This window comes from Poecile atricapillus, chromosome 2 (assembly GCF_030490865.1).
Source record: "Poecile atricapillus isolate bPoeAtr1 chromosome 2, bPoeAtr1.hap1, whole genome shotgun sequence".
Classification (NCBI taxonomy): domain Eukaryota; kingdom Metazoa; phylum Chordata; class Aves; order Passeriformes; family Paridae; genus Poecile; species Poecile atricapillus.
In genome coordinates, this window is record NC_081250.1 from 40,785,605 (window position 1) to 40,807,488 (window position 21,884).

At 38.6% G+C, this 21,884-nt stretch overlaps 1 protein-coding gene across 8 annotated transcripts in view; it reads left to right on the plus strand.

Moving 5' to 3' along the window:
• The window catches only part of RBMS3 (RNA binding motif single stranded interacting protein 3), a 709,899-nt gene that overhangs the window by 441,020 nt on the left and 246,995 nt on the right, over window positions 1–21,884 (plus strand). For all 8 annotated transcript variants that reach the window (XM_058830558.1, XM_058830560.1, XM_058830561.1 and 5 more), the window contains one exon: window positions 4,743–4,834. In XM_058830558.1, the coding sequence (XP_058686541.1) occupies window positions 4,743–4,834 (92 nt within the window). The remainder of the gene's footprint in view (window positions 1–4,742; window positions 4,835–21,884) is intronic.

A 21,884-nucleotide genomic window follows, 5' to 3' on the forward strand; every position in this document is an offset into this window, starting at 1 on the left:
GCATCCCATCTGTGTTTAAAGTAACAACAATAACAAAACTTTAAATTAGCATAGGAGATTTAAGACATTTCAGGAAAACATTGATTAAATCTGCCAATGAAATGAACGTGTTTGGCGAGTGACCTAATTAGTGTATACTTGGTTCTTTTTCACTGCGCTGCTTACCACTAATTGCTGTTCTGCTGGTCTTCTCCTGACAAGTAAGAAAAAACAAGGATGAGGGATTTGTAGAGGAAATAGTGACATTCAGTTTTAATTCATTTGTACGTGCTGCCAAGCTTAATTATGGAACAGAGAAACTGAGACCGGGAGGCCCCCAGCCATTTAGGTTATAGGAGACAGAGATGTTTAGTGTCTGCCAGTGTATTTGGGTAGCACTTATTGCAACTAGCTATAAACTTGAGTTTGCTGATGCTTAGCTGTTTTCTTTCCCCCACAGGTAAAAAAAATAAAATAAAAAAATACTGGTTTTATTTTTAAAATTTAATTATTTAGCTGTAGTGGCATTAGGCCAATACAAAATTACAGGCATTGTATTTCTTAAAGGAAAGGTTTAACAATTGTTCTGGATAGTCTTGTCCTGGGTTTCTTTGTGTGTGTGCTTGCATGTAGGAACTTGTAATATGCCATTCTACAAAAAAAACCCTCAGGATCTTGGAGGACTTGTAGCATTGGAGTACCAAAGTCACCCTCAGTGTAAGTACACTTGAGGTGAAGGGCTCCTGTTAGGATAAGTTCAATTCCCATCTCTCAAAGCAGCAGGGAACCACCAGCTTTCCTTATTTGTATTTGGAGTTCTTAAAGGAAAATGTCAGGATGCTTCAGGAAAAAAGGGGAAATAGTTTTGGTTTTGGTTTCCTGTGGTGGTGATGGATTCTTGTGAGCACAGTCTAAAGGTCCTGGTTTAGAATCTGAGTTCATTTTTCATGATGTTCTGCATAAAAAGTGGGGGAAAAAAATGTATATAATCCATTGACCAGAATGTTTACAAGGCAGTGAACACACAATAAAAATGCAGGGGAAAGAAAAGACAAAAAAGCTGTGGAATTTGAGTCTAGCAGAGAGACAGTCTGATGGGGCTTGCACTTGTTTTTAAAGGAGGAAAGAGAAATGTAGATGTTTTCTTAGAGCAGTGTCTGATTGGCAGACCCTGATCTGAATTTCTTCCCAGGAGATGATTCCAACCATTTTCCTACCTTTTCCCAGGAGGAGCCAGGGAGCAGAGCAGGGATAGATGCTGGAGCAGCCAAACCCAGCCACAGTTCACCTACCAGGGGCAGCCCCAGCAGCCCAGTTCTGCTGGCAGGGAGCACAACCCACTTCAGCCACAGCCTGGACAAGAGGGAAGGACAGGGAGTTTGAATCTCAGCACAGGGAGTTTGGGGCTTCTTTTACATTTTGGAGAACACTGGAGAGGGTGTTCCAAGACCCAGTTTTAGCTTTTGTGGGGGCTAAACTTCATCCACCCAGATAAGCAAATAAAAAAACCCCAAAAAAAACACCAACAAAAAACCCCCAAAACACAAAAACCTAAAACCCAAACAGAAAATTCAACACTATTTAGTTAGTACCCGAGACACAAAAAATGAAGTGAGATTATAAACAAATGAAATATGTTAGCGTAGGTCACTAACATAGGCTATAAACATCTACGTGGAAGAACGGAAACTGTACAAAAAGGCAACATGCCTGGTTTTCTGTTCTATAGCATTGCAGGGTTCTTGTAAGGATACTTGAATGCTGAAACAGCCTGGGAACTTGGCTTCCCTTGCGGCAGATTGATGTTCTTTGGACGGGTTTTCAGCCATGGAGTGATTTTGTCCTGATGTTCTGTGTGTGGTGGAGAGATGTGTCAGGAGGGGGGAGGGCTAGAAAAAGATACTTGGAATGGAAATGAGCTTGAGGGAAGGAAAAAGAACAGCTTTGCAGCCAGACTGGGAGTAGTAATACTAGAATGCATAATGGGCAGCTAAAGATGTGAGTTTTTTTGTATCAAGACTCCACTGGATCTCTGATATGGTCATATAGCCCCTTGTGCCCACTGAAAAAATGCTTAGAAGATATTAATGGATTTAGATATTATGGACTGATGTTACTCTTCAATAATTTATTATGCTAGAAATACCTGATATCTATGATACAATACTGGAATATTCTTACACAGTCCGGTTTTTATTCACAAGCAAAACTAACTTAGATGTGAATAATTACTTTGCGGTCTAGAAAGTCATATTAAAAATCATTTATTTTCTATTCCTTCATACATGAAGCCTGCACTGTACACTGGTGCTAAATATAAAAATCTAACTCCATTATCAGTTTTTAATGACAATGTTAAAATTACTTTTTTTTGCACTTTTACCTCCTAATTGTTGGGCATGGAAATGGTGAGAAATAAAAACCAATTTAGTTTCCCGAGAAGACCACCTCACAGTTGTAAAAATTAATTTTTCCTAGTGTTTGATTCAAGTCATCCCATCACTTCCCAAGACATTTCAGATTTCCCATTTGACAGCTCTGGCTTCTTGTCAGGATCTCTCATATAGGAAAATGGAAGTTGCATCTAATTGCATCTCCTTCCTCCTCCCAGAAGTTTCTCTCCCAGAGGGCAAAGGCACTGGAGAAATCCAGGGAGGACTCTTGCTCTCTTGTAGCATATTTTTTAGTTCAAAGCAACATCAGCTTTACTGCTGCTCTGCAGTGAGATGAGTGCTTGGATAGCACTGCAAAGGAAAATGAGATGTAGGACAAGCTGATTTAAAAATGGCTTGCAGTAAAAAGGGAAAATCAAATGAGAGAATCAGAGAAGGTCAAACACTCCTCATATCCCTGAGTTGATCAAACTCTAGTGTTTATTAGATTTGTTTTCACAGTGCTCCTCAATCTGTCAGTGTCTTTATCACAGTGTCCCTCAATCTGTAGTAATGCCCTATAAAAAATTCTCCCCAGTCCTCCCCACAACAAGAAACCCTCCACCAAACAAACCAAACTAGAAAACTGAGCCAAGAGGTTCAGATCTTGACTTTGCTACAGAATAGTGCTTTTCACACTCCTTAAGTTAGCTCCTTAATAATTTTGTCTGTTTCTTTTTTCTTCTTTTAATTTTCTTAAAACTTTGTGAATGAGATTTAAGCCAAGAAACAAAAACATCCATGTACACAAAATTCTTTCATGATTGGACTAACCCCTGCATTGAGCAATGTATGCATACCAAAATAATAATAGAGATGTTTGTAATTTGGGGGACAAGGTGATCACAAGCAGACACTTTTACACCTAGATTTGGTGCAGGGGATGGCAATGAAGTCTCCCAGGAGTAAGAAGAAAGGCTGGGAAAAGAAATACAAATGGATACAGCAGGAAATCATATCTGTGGTTGCCTCCTGTAGGATGTGTATTGACCTAGTAAATGGAGATGTCTGCAAAGAAGCTATAAATATGCTTGTGCTAATATTATTAAAGCTTTCAGGCGGTTCAGTTTCATCCATATGGCTTTCCAGGGAGATGCCAAAGATGTGGCCCCTGGCCACAGCTTGTCTGAGCAGCACATGCCTACCTGCACTGTAATTGCTTAATAAGATGTAGGGGTTTTCCCTGAATGGATTGTGAAATATATGCAGCTGCTTAAATAGGTGCTTGGTGAGATTTTTAGATCTTCCTAATTCAGTTGAAATCTTTATGAGCAAGATATTTGAATGCTGTTGAAGATCAGAGAGAGCTCAGTGCTTTAAAAGTTGTGAAGTCTATTCCTTGCCCTCTTCCCTCTCCTTTATGTCTATAGGAAAAAATAAAAATGCTTTCAGAGTTGTTGCTATCCAGTAAGGCTTAACAGCACTGGGCTTGCTTGAACATACCAGTGTTGCTGGCTAAAGGAACAAAAATATGGAGAGGGAGGAAGAGAAGATAGGAAGTGACTGGCTGATTAATATACTAAACTAATGCAAATACTGGGAGCAAGAAAGCCACTTAAAAGCAGATGATTATCCCTTGCCAATCCCTAAGATCTAACTCTAAGCTGCTGTTCAGATGATATCCCAAAGCAACTCCTGGCAGAGATCTGTTCCTTGTTCCAGCAGAGAGAGCAGTGGGATGAAAGGGATGTGGTTTAACCAAAGCTGAGTCTTTGCTATCTCACCATCGTCTAGAGCTGTCTGGCAGTTGCCTGTAGAGCCCACATTGGGATTTCTTCCTGAATTGGTCCCACCTGCTGGAAGGCTGCTCTTCTTGCTCCTGCTCACATGGCCCCAGCCTGCCACAGAGACTTGTTGCCCTCCTCTTCTGAAGCTTAATCCTTGTGTGGGTTTAAGGGACAGGAGAAGGGGTGTTTTCTCATGAAACCAGCCATTGCAAGCTGTAGCTTTGTATCCCAGGAAGGTCCATAATGTTACCTCCTCTTATGGAGGAGATGGGGCAGGACTCCAGAGCACTGGAGTCCCATGAACATGTGTGACCTTCTGCTGCCAGGGACTTCTAATCTGTAAGGACAAACACCTGCCTGCACTCCCCTTCTGCTATATATCTTCTGGCACTTTGAAGCTTCAGGTCACTGCAGTCCCTTAAACCCCACTAGGTTCAGGAGAAAAGACGTGACAAATAGAGATGTGGTGGCAGAGATACTGTAAGATTATGAGATAGTGTGAGAGAATGGAAAGATTTTCCTTCTTTTTGAAAATGAAATATTTATCTGTGCTCATACATATGGATAATACTGAAAATCTGTATTTATCTGTTTTATTTTTCAGGTTATGGTTTTGTAGATTTTGACAGTCCCGCAGCTGCACAGAAAGCAGTAGCATCTCTCAAAGCAAATGGCGTACAGGCGCAGATGGCAAAGGTAAGAAGAGCTATTTCATTGCAGGGTTATTTCAGCTGTTGTGTTAAATTTCCAAGCATTTGTTTTGCTCCTGTTTTTAAGGTTTTGGATTGCTTATTCCAAAGATTCTTTCATCCTTTGGCCCCAGCGCCTTGCTCATCCCATGGTTTGTCTGTATTCTTGAGAGCTGTGTCTCATGTAATGGGCTCTGCTCTGATTCTCTCTGCTCCTCTGTCTGGAGTGGGCTGTAAGACAGAGCAGAGAAGTCTAAGAACATTGGAAATGCTTTTTGCTAAGTACTGGGTGAAAGAGTTGCCTTTTCTCCACCTTGGAGTTTTCTTCATTTGGTTCCTTTGCTTTGGAAAAGTTATTTTTTTCTGATGTGGCTGGTGGGCTACTCTGAAGGAGTGATTGACTGAGCATAAGGAAAATCTGGCTGATCTGCCTAGGTTTGGCTTCTCCTGCTTGTTGAGTTTATTTTTTTTATTTTGAGGACATAAATGGAAGTGTAGAGGTTGCTGAAAGAATAGTTGCTAAAGGTTGTTTGGGAGTGAGTGGCATCTGTTCCCAGAGGCTGCAGGAGCCGTAGCAAGTGCAGCGAGCTCAATCACTCTGGTCTTGGAATTGTCCTTTGTCCCCAGGCAAAGGGGCTGTGGCAAACAGGGGTTATGGTAAGGACCATCACATGGTCCAGCTGTTGCCTTTCTGAAGGTGGAATAATGTGTCTGGGCTCTAGACTGTGTCAGCCAGCAAAAATAGCTGTTGCTCTGTACTTTAAAAATGCCTTTCCTGAGAATCACAAAAAGCACTTAATATTGCCTGATTTAGTCTGCGTAGAAATGACGTTGTCCTAGAATCTAAAACAGTGAAAGCAAACAGGTAATTACAAAAAAAGAGTGAAATCAACTAATAAACAACCATCAGATTTGAAGATTTATGCTTAAAGGAATGTTGGTGGTTTAAATCTTTGTTATTCAATGATGTCTTAGTAAAAACATGGTTTTGTATTTGTTTTGTGGGGTTTTTTTAATTATTATTTTATTTTATGGAGAAAATTAATTGCTGGTAAATGAGGTTCTTTTGTCTTCTACTGAATTACACACACTGTGGCTGATAGAAACTGGATGTCATCACTGTATTTCTGTTTAACAGCGCCCCACAATGCAAGCTAGGCTGTTTTATTGGCTCTTAGTTTTTATTGACACATGGTGATAAAAAATATTTGCTTCAAATGGGTAAAAGATGGCAAGCTGAAGAATGTGAACTTCTACTAAGGGCTGTGCTATTTTATCTCTCAGATATACAGTATCTCCTTGTTAAAATATAGGCAATTTGATGCATTAGTCAAGCTGTGGAAAAGAAACCAAAGACAGGAGATATGTTCTGTCCTAATGATTGATATCAAATAGCCATTTCTAGAAAGGAGTAAATCTATATAAATCTGTAAAAAATCTCAATCCATATAAAACTGTACAGTTACAGATTTAAAATTATAGATTTAAAGATAGGATTGAAAGATAAATCTATGCTTGGGGTTGTCAAGATTCAGAACAATGAACAGCTGCAGTATTTATGTTAGTGGAAACATCAGAAAAGACCATGACTTAAAACATTGTGATTTGGATTGTCCAATATTTAGGGACTAAAAGCAAAGCCTGATGTTTTCAGAGTGGGAAGGGCTGCACCAACCCATAGTTGGTTTGTTTTCTGGGGAACCTGTGGCAGGAGTAGTTTTTTGCCCTGTGAGATTTTGAGGCGACTGGTGTGTTTACACATTTGTTTGCATAACACTGACTGTATTTTTATTATTTAGCCATGGTGCCTGGAATCTCAGATAGATTCTTTTTAGTGTGTTTGATAGCTCAAGATAAATATACAACTGACTTTTCTTATCTCTGAAAAAAATCTAAGTATTTAGAAAAATGGGATTTCAAAGGAAATTGAGTTGACTCCATACAAAGTACCTCACATCGCAGAGAAGGCAGGAGCCTGGGAAAGCAAATCTATCTGGAGAAACATGTTAGTTCTTGCACATGTTGGAAGCCAAGTTGCATAATAGGACTGAAAGACAGCATTACCTGCCAGTGTCTGAATTAACAGTGAGGGCTCAGAAGAGCTTTGAGTAAAGGGGTAAAACAATAATTTAACCTGCATTTCTGGAAGTTTATCCAGAGCAGTTTTATTTCAGGAGCTGCTTTAATTAGTGGTGAATGGCGGCTCTCAAATGAAATAAAAATAAAAATAGTTAAGTCTGCAGAAATTCCCTAAATCCTTTGTGCAGCATGCTTTCATGGTACTGGTGTGCTCTCTTTTACTCTGCATTGCAAAGCAGCAAAACTGCCCCATGTAGAGGCCAGACAGGAGACAGACTGTAACCTGTGTTCAGCAAATGCCAAAAATCTCAGTCCAGCTGTGGATGCTTTTGAGTAAAGGTGAAAGAGGCATTGGCAAACTTTTTCTATGTGCTGGCCTTCTTCAGTAAAGTAGTGAAAGTATGCTGAAGTGTCGGTATTGTCTGTGATGTTTTCCTGGAGAGAACTCTTGGTCGGAAAGAGTGGTTCTTTCTCAGTTTTAACACAATATAATTTTTCTCATAGAAATCCAGGAATCTTCTTTGAAAAACAAAAAGCAGAACTGAACCCCCGCCCATGTTGGCTAGCAGAAGTATCTTGTGGATACTTGTGTAAAATATACTCATTTTATCGATTTTAAAATACAGCTGCCTCCATCTTTTTTTATAGCATTTGGACACCATTTTGACTGATTTTGTTTCAGAGTGCTGCCTCTGGAAGAAAGTTAAACTGTGGTGGATTGATGCTCCAAGTCCCATCAGTATTGGAAAACTTATTCTGTTGAGGCTAATCCACCCCATAAACCCACAAAGGGAAAAAACCCCAACTGTTGAACATGTCTGAATTTCACGTTTTTGTTCGGGTTTGAAGCAGGTAGGCAAGGATTCAGCTGAGGGAGAGGAACAGCATTAGTATGCCTGCAGAAGTAGTGGTGGCAGCTGAAGAGATGAGGTCTCATGTGGCCCTCTTGGTGGGACAGGGACCCACACAAGGACCCACACAACCTCTTGCACTCACATGCTATCACCTGGCTTCTTTAGCATTTCTCCCTCAGAGGTACATTAATCATGAGTTCTGACCACTACTGCTGTCCTACGTTCATCTAAGCTGTCCATCTTTTTCAAAAGTGCTTATTAAGCATTTCATTTATCGAGAAGAATTAATGCTATGGAGCTGCTGAGGGATGTTTTCCTAGCTGGTCTGGTTTATTTTGCTGTGTGCTTCTTTGGACATGCAGATACATTTGTGTGTATGTAGTGCCTACTTGTTCAGGCTTGTAGAGTCCAGGTGTTTTTTTAGGTTTATCCTCCTACTAAAATTGGCATGACTGAAACGCCTCTGAATAATCTCACAGGAATTATTGATTTGGTTGTCTCTTTATGCTAGGGACTACAGAAACATGACAGAAAAAACCCGTTGCTTATGTGCATGATTTATATATCAGTTTAGGTTTTTTCTGGATGCTCCTTTCCTGCATTTCCTAGAAATATATTATAGACAGAGTTTGGAAAATAAAGAAGGAGAATCTCAGTAATATGGGAGTTGGCTCAGACAAATAGGCAAGGAAACCTAGTACACATGAAAAATGTATAAGTGTTCTAATAAAATCTGTAGCCACATCTATTCTTGGGATTTGCAATAGTCCTTCACCCAGAATTACACATTCATGAGGACACTTCTTAATCTACTTTATATGTAAGTTTTAATGATGCCAAGGAGACTAAATCACCTGAAAAATCAATGGAGGCCTGCTGTCTAAATAAATTTGATCATCTGAGCTTGTGTCAGCCTGCAGTTGAACTGTGCAATCAGTTTATCCCTTCTCAGGCATTTGGAGTCCTCTCTACCCTTTTTTATTTCCAGTTCTAGTCTGCTGTAAGATTGCATAATGTGGAAGTTCAGGAGAAGGTAGGTTCTTGTAGAGTATCTAATAGCTTCTTTAGTACTAGCAGCCCATCAAGAGTGTTGAAACAAATGCATTCACAAAGGAAGTGTTTTCAGATCTGCTTTTATAAGGATTAAAAATGCATTTGATGTTGTCTGTCTTCTCTGGATTTTCCTTTTGTATGTGTAATGCTTTTAGCCATCCTCAAGACCTGTGTGAAAAATGCGGATATTGAAAGAATATTTAATTAGCGCTGGTAGTTGTCTAAGTCCAAGGAATCATTTCTTGACTACTCTGCTGCAGTAATTGCCATCCAGAGAGTACACGGCAGGAATTGGTTCTGAAAAAGGGCTGTGCCAGTAGGCTCTGATGTGCTTTCTTCCAGAAGGGAAATGCGGAGAGTGATTTTGCTTCTTATGTGATATTTTTCTCATCTTTCCATCATGAAGAAGCTTAAATACAGGGAGTAATCACCGTCTAGGTGAAAGATAAAAGGGAGCTGTTTTCCACAGAACAGAGCCAAGCACAAGAGCTTCTAAAGAGGAACAGAGAGCTGGTTGCTGTATAGTTAAATAGACAGATTTTCTCCAAGGACCAAGGAAAAGGAAATCCCACAGAAGAATCTTATTGATTTTCCAGACTTTAGTGTAGGCTTTAAGCGTGCTCTGGTATGAGTCAGCTGACCAAATAAGTTCATTCTGTCTGCTTATTTTTCAGCTTAATTTTCTCTTATTTTTAAATTGCTTCCCTTTCTTTCTCTGTCAGACACTAATACTCTAAAGGGCTGATCCTTAAAATGGAAAACCTCTGGTGAAAACCCTTCTTTCCAATATTTTTTTTAACCTAGATTTTTAATGAAAAGTGTTGTTTGTTTTTGCAGTTTAAAGATTCATGAAAATAATAAGAATGCTGTGGCTACAAAATATGAAATATGGTCTATATACATGATATACACTGGTTTCCTAACTCATGATTGAAATGTCTGCAAATTTTAGCTAACAAAACTTCAGAATACTGGTTGGTTGAGTTTTTTGACAATATTTTTGGTTAACAGCCCTGCTGACTGAGCTAACCTTCCTTTTGAAACCAAAGTGGGACTCTAGTTTTAGAGCTCAATATTGAAATTGCCAGGGTTTGTTTTATTCCTGTGCTTTAATTATCAGATATCCCATCCCCAGCGAACTGTTCTATGAAGTGTAGTGCTTTTATTGGTGATTTATAAAACACTGTTTTCATTTGTTGCTAGAGCAGGAGGAGGTGCCTCTGAAACCTCGCCGTGCTCAGCAGTGTAGGAGAAGCTGAGAACATGGCTGTGCTGGCCACCTTCCACGTTGTTTCTGAATGAATTGCACAGCCAGGCGTAGGCTGCTGCTGCTGCAACAGTTGTCAGAGACGTTTGGCACAGCTCTTGTATGCGTGTGGAGCTCTCTCCAGTGAGCTCTCCTCTTATCTTCCTAAAATGTGCACCCGCTCTCCCTGTGCTTCTGCACAGAGCGTACTGGCTGAGCAATACTGACCTGAATTGATAACAGTCCAGGGTTCAATGACAATGAAAAGTTAGAGCTGGAAAGAAATGAGAAGTAGTTCAGTTTAGATTTGTAAATTACACATGCAAGTGTCTCTGTCCTTTGATTTCTTTTACCAAGTCAACCATGCCAAAAGTTTCCTGCAGAGGCACTAACTGGAAGTTCCAAGTTTCATGTACTGCTGCTTATCAAAGAAAGTTATGATGTCCCCGTCCTCTCTTGCCTGCTTACCTCCGTTTTTCATAAACTATCTTCTAGTCGTGGAATGGAGAATCATAGTTTCCCAGATGGAGCTGGCCTTTTAAGTTCAGGTTTTGTAAATATAGGATATTTTCCCATTTCTTAAAGGATAATAATTGGCAAAGCAAAAGCATTAATAAGATGCTAAATTATTTGTTTGTATTAGGTTTTATTGCAAAATTTCTTAGGAAGATGATATGCCTTTCAAAACCTGGAAATTTGTTGTTGTTGTTGTTGTTTATATGTTTTGGTTTTGTTTGTTTGTTTTTCCAGAAGAAACACTGTCTAAATTCGGGATTCAAATCACAGATGTGCTAGCAAAGGGCTAACTTTAAATTTCAGAAAATCTGTAGTAGCAGACAACAGTGTCCTGTGAGTGTCCTAGACAATCAAGACTAAAGCAATGAGCGGCTTTGCAGAAACAATGACAGATTGGGGCGATAGCAAAGATACATGACTTTAAGGGAAGGACTTTCTAGTCTTATTCAGCCTTGAAAATTTCATGCTTCTACCTGAGAACTGTAAGGTAGCCAATGTGAAATGATCTTAGGATCCTTTTCCTGCTTCTAGATGTGCATTCACAAGCCAATACAGAATGCATTAGCTTGAGCCATTCTTGAAAGAACATCAAGTTTTCCTGGGGGAATAAAATCCAGCAGTCCTTTCACAGTTGCATGTGTTGCTCCTAAAAAAAACATGTAGATCAGCATGAATGAGAGTTTGAACCACACCTGCCAAATTTATAAACAAACTTTTCTTTGGGGGTTTTCAGAAGTGCTTAACTTGACATAATTCTAGTCTCTGAAAGGGCATGGAACTTTACTGTTGGCTAATTGAGACGAATTAGGTCAGTACTATGTTCCTTTGTTCCCAAAAATTATAGCTCAGCATCTTTCTTAACCGCTAAGTTAGCTTAGAAAGTCTTACAGCGCACACAATCATGTTTATTCTCTATCACCTCAGACAGGCCTGGCCATGGTATTTTCCTTCCCTTTTCAAGTACTGCTTTAGTTTCTAGATTTACTTTTTTTTTTTTTTTCATAGTGTAACTTCATCTAACATTAAAACATTCCTCTACCTTTGAAAATTAAAATAAAAACAATCAGTAAATATACCCACCTTCATGCTATTAATGCCTTGCACCACAGAACAGATGCTGAAAGTGAAAAATATAGCCAACTTTTAGGCTGAAGAATAGTGGAATTACTGGGTTCTTTTCGGGTTATGAACTTCAGCCAAACAAGAGTTGGCCTTTTTTCATAAATACACATTGTTCTTGACTTTCCTCTGACTTGGAACACATTTGAATTGGTAATAATACAGCTGAAATCCACAGAGCTTTGGCAATCTAAGCTGGGGAGAAGAATGGGGCTCCCTATCTTTAGCACTCACATAGCTATACATCTTGGAAGCTCTTACACACTCTTTGCAAACCCTTTATGTTTGCAGAACAGGAAATCTGAGTCCTGCAAATGAGTTAAACACTGGAGTCAGATTAATTCTTTCTTGCCTCCATACTCAGGAAACTCCAAACGCCCCACGGAGGAGTTATCCGACCACAACTATGCAGCTTGGGAATCTGGAGCTCAGACTGAGCAAAACTATGTTCTAAATTCAGTAAGCACAGCTTTACTCACACCAGGAAAAACCCAGAACACTCTGAAATGATCCAAAAACTGTGGTTTCAGAAAATATTACTGTGTTAGAAAATGGACATAGCCTTTCTTTCAGTGATATATCATTTAATTATGTTCTTCTGTAGATCAGCCTGAGGACAAGGCTTTCGTAAGGTGAGAAAAAAAATTCTTTGTATCGAGCATGATAATTCCAATGACCACCAGCAGGAGGATATGTTGCATGCTTTTTGGGGTACCACTTTGTACTGAGACACAGCTTCAACAAAGCAATGCAATTTGTGTGAAAACTGGGCCACTTTCTGATTATTTGGTTTGATTTGGAAAGCAGGTGTGCAAACTTCAGTAGCGTTTCTTCTGAGTTGATGTGAGTGCCTGCATAACAGCTCATCAGCCTGAAAATACACAGGTGCACACTCTACCAGTAAACACAAATCTACCAGTAATATGCATAGATATTCCCTGTGCACCTATGCAGCCCCCTCTGAATAGCTAAATGTTACTGTATTAGTGAATACTTAGCTTGTTATTTCTTTATTAATGACTGTCTGCCATTCAGCCGGCATGTCTGAGTGGTTTGGCTGTAATCTAAATAAATTTTGGATTAGATGCAGTTTTGTTCACTAATGAATGATAATTTTTGTCACTATAATAGGAACCTCTATTTTTCCTTTGTATAAAAATATGAAATTAGGCTGTGCTCAAGCTACATACAACATACTGAGTCGTAATGGCTGTTCACTGAATTTTTTAGTCCTTTCCCTTTACATATTTGTGCTCAGAAAAGGGTGATAAGGATGACATGAGCAGTTGAATTCTATTTGTAGTCATGATAAATTAGCTTTGATGTGATCAAAATAAATGCAAGAGATATAAGAATGTAAAACTGGCCATATCTGACCAGAATAAACTTTCTTCTGATATCAGATTCTCTTTCTCATAATGCAGTATAGCACATGCCAGAGAGCACGTGCCACGAGAACCAGACAAGCATCTGAGGATACTTCCCCAGAGTAGTCTCTTAGCCTCTAGCAATTTGCAATTTGGGATTTCTTCAGCTTGTATTGAATAGTCATTTGTAGAACTGCTTCCCCATCCCCAAATAAACAATTTATGCTGCCTGTTTTGCATTTAAAATTTTGGCAGCACAGCATCCAGCCATAAGAAATTCTTCAGTTTAACTTCATGTTTTTCAAAGATCCATCTCCTTTGCTTGCTCTAGACCTGCAATGCTGATTTCATTAATTGTTTGCTAATTCTTGTATCAGAAGAGACAGAAGGCTCTTGTTCCCTATGAATCTTTTTCATGGCACTTATGATTTTATAAAATGCAATCATAACTTCCTTTAATCCCTGTTCTGTTTCCAGTTTTAAGAAAGATGTGCCAGGATGTGCGTGCGTCAATAAGGATGTGGTTCTTAGAAGCAAGGAGCAGTTGCTAAGTAATGAACATGAGACACGTTGAAGTGGCTTTGTAATACGAGAGCAGAGCTGACAGGAAGCTTAGAGGGTCATTTTATATCAATATGCTGGACATGAGGCAAGTATTGCTAATGCTGTGTAGTGCTGCAGCATGGGAAGTGGGAAAATAGAGGAAGGGTACGTTTGGCTGGTGTCAGGTACTTTGTAAGGCAGTCCTAATTTTGCATGAGGATAAATGCACATATTTGATTAAACCTAGGAAGATCAATTTTTTAAATAAGAACTGTCAGCTTTAGAAAAATGTACCCCAGAAATAATTGAAGTGTTAAAAAAAAGTAGCAGAGCTATTCCTTTAAAGCAGCAAGTGAAGAGAAGTACAACCTCAAGTACGAGGACATGTGTTGAATGTGTCAAAAGGAAATATACCCAACTCCCCCCATCTGTGTATAAATAAAGCTTTATAAATGCCTGCCTTAAAGTCTTAAAAGGGATTGTTTGGTCACAGCTTTCCTTAAATATTAGATCAAATTAGAGTCTGCCATATTGATGAACAATACCCGGAACTGAAGCCACCAATGGATCGATATCTGGTGAATTCTGTCAGCAAGTTTGTTTTTGCCAGGGGCTACTGAAGCACCCCTTTGAATTTTGTCTTGCACCCACTGCTTAGGCATGACGTGACCAGCAATGCTGCAGCACGTGCCTTCATATCTAAACCAAGGAAAGAACTGCAGCAGATGTCGTGCTGTGCAATGAGTCCTTACTTAGGAGAGATTTATATTCATATTCTGCTTTCTCTAGAGCTCATGGAAGATAATTACCCTGTTATTAGTCATAGTTCAAAATGGTGGACATGTAGAAAAACCTAAGGGCCCTAAATGGCCAGTTCCTCTACTGTGTGGGCAGATGGAGTCTTTCTGTGATTCCCAAAGGTACGTACTGAGTATATCTGGGAAGCTTACACCTACCAAAGACACCCCTTACACTACGTTAATGGAGGTGCAATGGTTATTTCCTCTACTATGCCTCACAGCTTTGCCCTCTCAAACACCACAGAGAACAATGAATTGATGAAAGCATCTGTAAAGGCATTTTTGTAGTTGGAAAAATTTGACCTCCCCTATATGAACACACAGTTAGAATATGGATATGGTATTTGATAGGAGGTATATTTTTCCCTTGTTAAAATGGATACAGCTTTGTTTATCTGGGTGCCAGTAAGTAACAAAGTGGGGTTTGTTCAATGATTACCATTTGTCAGTTGTCTTCTATCCTGATATTCTTACCATGATTCAAAAAGGAAAAGACATAGTGAAAAATGTTCATTTCTAGTCAGAAACTTTGGAGTAGGGATTATGGCTTGGCACTAGAGAGCTTGGCTTTGAATTCCTCAGAAGAAGTGAACACACCTGTCTAGTAATTGAGACTGAAGTCTGTGTCTCAGATGTCACTTCTTCATGTAATTGAATCATTTTTGGTCTTTAAATTCACTTGGTAGACAGGTAAAGAAAGATGGGGACACCTTGAAGAAAGGCTTCCCCATCTTCAAAGGTATCTTTGGCACTTCACTACCCCACTTAATTGATAGATGATGGTGTTCTAGCACAGTATCACAGTTCTGCCTCTCTGTGTATGGACATACGCAGTTTTACTCTGTGCATGCCTAATTGATAAGTATTCAAGAAACTATATTTATATCAATGCATGCCCACATAGATAATAATTTAGAAATATTCTTGATAAAATTTTGTAATATAATGAGATTCTCACGAGTAGTGAAAAATATTACAGTGGTATTTTCATAAAATATGCTGTTGGAGTATGACTATTTGCTAGTATATCTCTAAGCCCTGAGAATAAAATAGTATGTGGGTGCTTTTTGTTTTTTTTTTTAGGAATGTGCTGTAGAAATAGGAAGAAAATTGGAGGTAAATTAAATCTTGGTAATAATCAGCCAGTATTTTTCCATCTGTCAGCAAAACCTGGCAAAAAAGTCCAAAACAAGAATAAAATTGTAAACTCTGAGACGAGATTTAGTGATTTACTGTCTGCTTTAACTGTGCCTATGGCTTGCAGTACAGCTACGCAGCCTCAGGGTTTCCCAGATATTTCCATAACTTATTTGTCCATTTTGCATAGAAGGTTATGATCCCACCATTTGTCTAAACATTTTCCTAGTCACCTACTCCAATTATAGCTTGTTATGGAAACCCAGGACTATCATTTATATGTCTGTGTTGCTTTATTACAGGGATGCAGCATAAAGCAGCATGTGGAGTCAGTGAAGTGAGGGTTTTCGCAGTGTCTTAGCTTCCAAAAAATCTTTTCCCTTGCTTAAAAACTGTTCATCAGTGAAAGGTCACCACTTGTAATAGCATGACCTAATTCACTTCAGCCTGCCTTCCCACTGCATGGCACATTTCACATGGTAAAATCATGGCTTTGGTAAAGGGGCCAGAACTGATACAAACCAGGTTGAAGCCTGGCTGTAATGGGGTCTTAGTGGTCTCGCTGCTTTGCCCTCTCTCCTGGGGCTGCTGAGCCTAGAGTAATGGAAATGCTTCTCTTTCAGAATAAAATTTAATTAGCTGAAATACATAATGGCTCTCTTTTGTATGATCAATCTTCTGAGTCTGCTTGAACTCAGGCTTTCCATGTTAAAAAGGAGTGTTGGATGCAGCTTCTGCTTTGCTTTTCTTTGCTTGAAGCTCAAATAAATAGTTTCATCTTGCACTAATACGTTGTTGCATGCTATTTACTTCTCTCGAGTATATAAGTAATTTCCAGATTGGCTTACAGGCATACCTTGAAGAGGCTTAACATTTTGTGTCAGGGAACAATTAGATTAGTTACAGGGGCACCTCTCTGCACTCCTCTAAGTGACTATTGTGCTGGCTCTTTTTGATCCCAAGACATCTGGGAAGCCTGGTGCAGACTTATCTAAAGGACGTGGTCTGAAAAAGTAGCAACTTAGGCACTTTCCTCCTGGGAGCATCATCTAGTGCTTTATCCGTTATCCTGGGTTTTACTAAAGGTTTCTCCATTTCTTTGTTGAGAGGTCCTTTGAATGAGTAGTAGCTGAGACCTGAAACACTTTATCCTGTGATGGAAACCTCTCACAAAACACAGCACTCTCAAGTCACCTGGTCTTAACGGTCCATAGATCAAATCAGGCATTAAATAATAGCTGTACATACTGTTTATTGCCTGTTTGCTGGTATTTCTTTGATAACCCATTGTGTTGGTCTTTAATGTAATATTTTAGAAGTTTTAAATAGTAGCATTTGACTTCAGAAATGTTTTTCCTTCTGTAATGTCCCCCTTGATTCCCATGTAAGTGGAGTCCTTTCACTTTAATTTTTTCCACTCTAGTCAATCCACACAAAGCATTGGGAAAGCAGAATGATACCACATTTGCATCCTCCATTTTGCTATTGTGAATATAACACATTCTTTTTAGGGTGTTCCTACACACTTATCACAATCCTGTTGCAGTTTTGGATCTGAGCTGGGTGGATGTTGCAATAGGCAAAGTCTCTCTTTTAGGATATTCACAGTTCTTGTGATATTCCACTGACTGATCGTGTTTTTCTATACCTTTTCTATTTAAAATCTATCTTTCTTAAATCAGAGTGGAGCTGTATGCTATTTTTCAGAGAGTCTGCAGTGCTGTAATATGTATATTTTACTGCCTTTTAGTTAGCTGATGAGCATTGTAGAGTTTGCATTAGAGATTCTTATTTTTAGCGGGGGTATGAACTACACTATTTTGCACATTCTATTGTTAAATTTCATTTGCTTAATTAAATCTCTGAATGCCTTACCAGGTCTAGATTCAAATGCAGATGTAATATTTCATAGGAGCAACTTTTAAACTTATGCCACAAGTATTTGCAAATGTTCACAGCTAAAGATCTGTTCTTCAGCTTGTCTATTGAGTACATCAACTGGTTGGCTGTTTAACACCATAAATGTGACACCTCAAGTATCTTGAGTTGTGCTAGGAGAGGCTTGGTGTCCCAGGGCTTATTTTCCAGCCTTGTATAATTCCAAAAATTTGGTAAGCCAAACAGGAGATATAGAAAGTAAGTTATATTTATGTGTTTCTAAACTTTAAATGCTTTCTGAAATGCTGCATTTCATAAAGAAAAGTGGATGTGAGAAAATAGCAATAGACGATATATATTAAATCGTGGAAATTTTGCCCCATGGGAACATTTGCTTCAATTATGATAAAATCTCACGTTTTAAGAAATGAGAATTAGGTACCATGAAGTTGGCAGGTTTTTATTACCTTTCAGATTACCTTTTTTTTTATTATTTATTTTTTTTAAATAAAGCAGCCACCACAAACTCTCTATTATCTATGCAGATACTTCACTGCTAAAAGGTTTAAGATGAAGATGGAATGGTGAGAACTATAGGCCTAACTTCAAGAGCTATAAGAAGCAAATGAGTATTTTACTAGTTCTCCTATCATGTTTTTGGTTGTTTGTGTTGTGGTATTTTTTTGGTTTTTTTTATTGGTCAGAATTACTGTTCACGTAAATATTATGCAGAGGAAAACCTTGAGATGCGCAAAATGTTTGCTAAGAGAATGATCTACTCTGTTCAAACTGGTACTCTTGAGAGATGCACTCTTGAGATATATGTCTCTAATATTTGTTTTAGACAACTGTGAAATTCTTGCTGTCCCAATATAAATATCCAGATGACAGATACATGAACAAATATTTTTCAGGGAATCAAGTTTGGTTGTTTTAAGGCAGAACTTGATTTTTGTGAGTAGGAGCTCAAATCTGAAAGTTTAGATGACTCAGATGACCCTTAGCCTTATTGTACTGCCACTTCTAATCATGTTTAAAAACAAGATTGTTCAGAGTCACGTAGCAGTCATTTGTGTTCTGAAGTTAGTTGGTTTAAAATATAGAACTATATTTTGGACCCAAAGTTAACACATATATTCAGGTGGCAATAGTGAGTATAAAGTCTTTTGTTAGAAAAATTTCCTGGATTGTTTCAAGATTTTGACAGTCTGGGTCCCTAGCTAATACTCCATCAATGTAAAATACTTTGCTGTGTCATCTCTGTTCATTATTTTATCTTGCAGCAGAAATGGAATATACCAAAGGGTTTTGTTCAACAAATGGTCTCTGTTGATCTTTTAATTTTAATTCCATGCACACTTTTCTTAGTTTTTGTTTTAGAAAAAAATAATTCAAGGTAGTATGTATTTGGCAAAAAAACCTCAAATATTTGATATTTTTCTTCTTGGTCATCAATAATGTAACTGCCCTTCCTTAGCATATTAGTAAGAACAAAAACAACCAAAAACATTTTTCTTAGAAAACAAGCAACAAACTTTGGTTTTCATCCGTAGTGATGTGGTGCAAGATTTTATTCTGGAAGAATTTAGGCATGGGGGTCAGGTTTGCCTTTAAAACTCAAGTCCCAAATAGAGGAAAATATCCATATTAAATGATTCCACAAAACTCTTGTGTCTCTCAGTGTGGGCCCTCCATGCCTGCTGTGGATAGTTTGAAGCCTGAAGGCAAAGCTTAGATAACAGAATTTTTCCCAGAGTTCAGCTTGGCCCATCAAGCTGAAACCAAAATCTAAGCATCTGGCCTTCTGGGCAGCTCTTTCTTTATCAGCCACAGTCAGTGATGTGCACTTTGACCTGCTGAATCCATGAACCATCTCCTCCCTCGCAAATTTGAAAGGAGGTGCAACTAAGGCATGTTGGGAACTTAATCATAGGTGAGCTTCAAAACCCCTTCCAAAAGAGGACCACAACTGATTTTTTATAAGCAGTGTACATTAAGGCAAATATTTTAGCTGTTTTAAGACAGCTTAGAATTTTCAAAACCAGTCCTAACAAAGTAAAAACCACAATTAATGTGCTTGCTTAAAATTAGAAGTCAATAGCTTCTCACATTATGCAGAACATAAGAAAGAAACCTTTTTATCTGAAGCTTTCCATCCAGTGCCTTGTTACACCATTGCAATTTGCTCTGTTATACCAATACAGTTTGATATGTCCTGTGTTTAAGATGAAACTGTAGCACCAAAAGTGTCATTAACTTCTGCTGTTCACTGTATGTATAGAGATTTTATTTCTAGATGCCAAATGACAGATTTGATCAAGGTCCAACTGTGTAAACTCGTAAGTTTCTGACACATAAACAAATTACATCATAGTAATATATTGCTGATTTATTCTTCCTTCTCTGAAGGATAAACTAACCTGAAATTGTGTGTATTTTCAGAGAAAAAAATTCATGTGGACAGATTCTGAAAAGTGATTGATTTGTAATAACGTGTTTTTTGGACCAGACTCCTGCAAAATGCACCAGTCTGTGATGAGTAGGTCATGAACCTGGCTGAATACCGTGAATTTGTAAATAAGTAATTACTAAATATGTGGTTTCAGTTAAAGGCAATGCACTTATTTAACAAATGTGAGGTTTTTATTTATTGCTGCCTTCTAATCCCATTCAATGCTCAATACCTGAGCACCAACACTGTGCGTAGCTCTGTAGATGTTACAAATTAAAATACAGTGCTTGAAGTGAATAAAATACTTACCATAGGAGAAACTATCAGGATGCCTTGGGCAGAAGTTGATTTCAGGCATTATCTCTCGTTTCTGCTGGCGTGCATGTGCACGCCTGCCTGCCTCACGTGTGCATTCAGGGAGAGAGCGATGAAAAGGTCAGATGCAGGCTATGGATATGATCTCTGTTCATCTTGCTGTGCTGATGAAGTTTTGTTGATTGAATGTAAATATGCCTTAACTCTTCCACAGCATGTGCATCAAAGAGAACATTATTAGAGCGAAGACAGGCATTTGTTGGTACAATGAAAGTAATACTGTCCATGGAATAGTGTTTAGAGGTGGCGTACAGCGACATCCGGATATATTTGCATCGAAATGAGATGAGCGTTTCTTTTCATTCGGCTTTGATTTACCTTGATCGCTACAGGTTTTTATTCCTTCTGGGATTTGGGGAACTGTATTCCCATTATGCACTCATCTTCCCTTCACATACTGTCTGCCACCTTCAGTCAGTGCTGCCAGATCAGTGTGTATATAATAAAGATCTTTTACATCAGATCTGGTTACCATGCTGTCAGGCCAGTTACTGCAGTCTGGGACTCAGGAGGAGCGATGAGTGATGAGTACAGCATTTATTTAAGCACTGCTTTTTTTTCCCCCCCCCCCGCCTTGTTTTTATGTTTAGTATTGACTGTATCTAAACCTGCTTCAGCATTATTAATGTTTCTAAGACTAATTGGATGATAATGCATGGTTCCAAATTTTTTGTTTTAGAATTGTTTTAAAATCATTGATTTTCCTTTTGTTTTCTTTTTACCTCTGAAGAGCCTCAGTAGTCCATTAATCAGCATCCTAAAGATATATGTCAGACTTCCTCACTCAGTGAGTTTGTAGATTGCTTTTGGATGTTTCAGATATGTCAGGATGCTCTATTTGTTCTATGTGTCACTTAGTGTGGGTTAGTTTAGCAAAAGCATTTCTTGGCCTAGCTCTTCTCTTCATTGCACCAAGTTGCATTTTAAATCAGTCATAGTAAATCAGTTTAAATCTTGGTATGGTTCTGAAGTGTCTTATAGGGTAGCCAGAGCTGTGGCACTTAAGGATAATAATGTAGAAAAATTCACTTAGTAAGTAAAATTTGTAAATCGACATACATGAGTGAGAGTCTTGTGTTGCATATTATGAGCTTTTGCTTTTAATTAATGCAAGATTTCAAATCCTCCTTTGCACAATACAATCATTCACTGAAGTGAATATTCTGCAAACTCTGGGAAGATTTCAGAACTATTTCAGCATTGAAAAAGGGGAAACCATAATTTGTTGGTTGTTTTTGTTTGGATTGCAGTACCTTTCAGGGAGCACTGGACTCTTACCAAAGACAGAGGAAGGCCCACCCTATGCCCCAAGGATTGTGTGATTAAAAAAGGCAAAGGCAATTACACAAAGTAGTGACACAGTAGTGTGTGTACTCATCTAATGAGAGAATTATCCCCCCATTAACAAGACTTATCCTTGCAGTCTTCACTTTTTCTGTCCCTTTTCTCAATGCACTGAGGGATTTCTGGTTTCTTACCTATTTACCAGGGTTTGTATGTTCGTGCCTTACGATGTTAAGTAGATTTCTCTTCAGTGGAGCATCTCCAACATTTCCCTTTTCATTCCCACTCCAAGTCACTGGGGCAGTTTTGTCCTTCTGACATACTTAATGGGGTTTGTCAAGTCCTTGGTGTAAC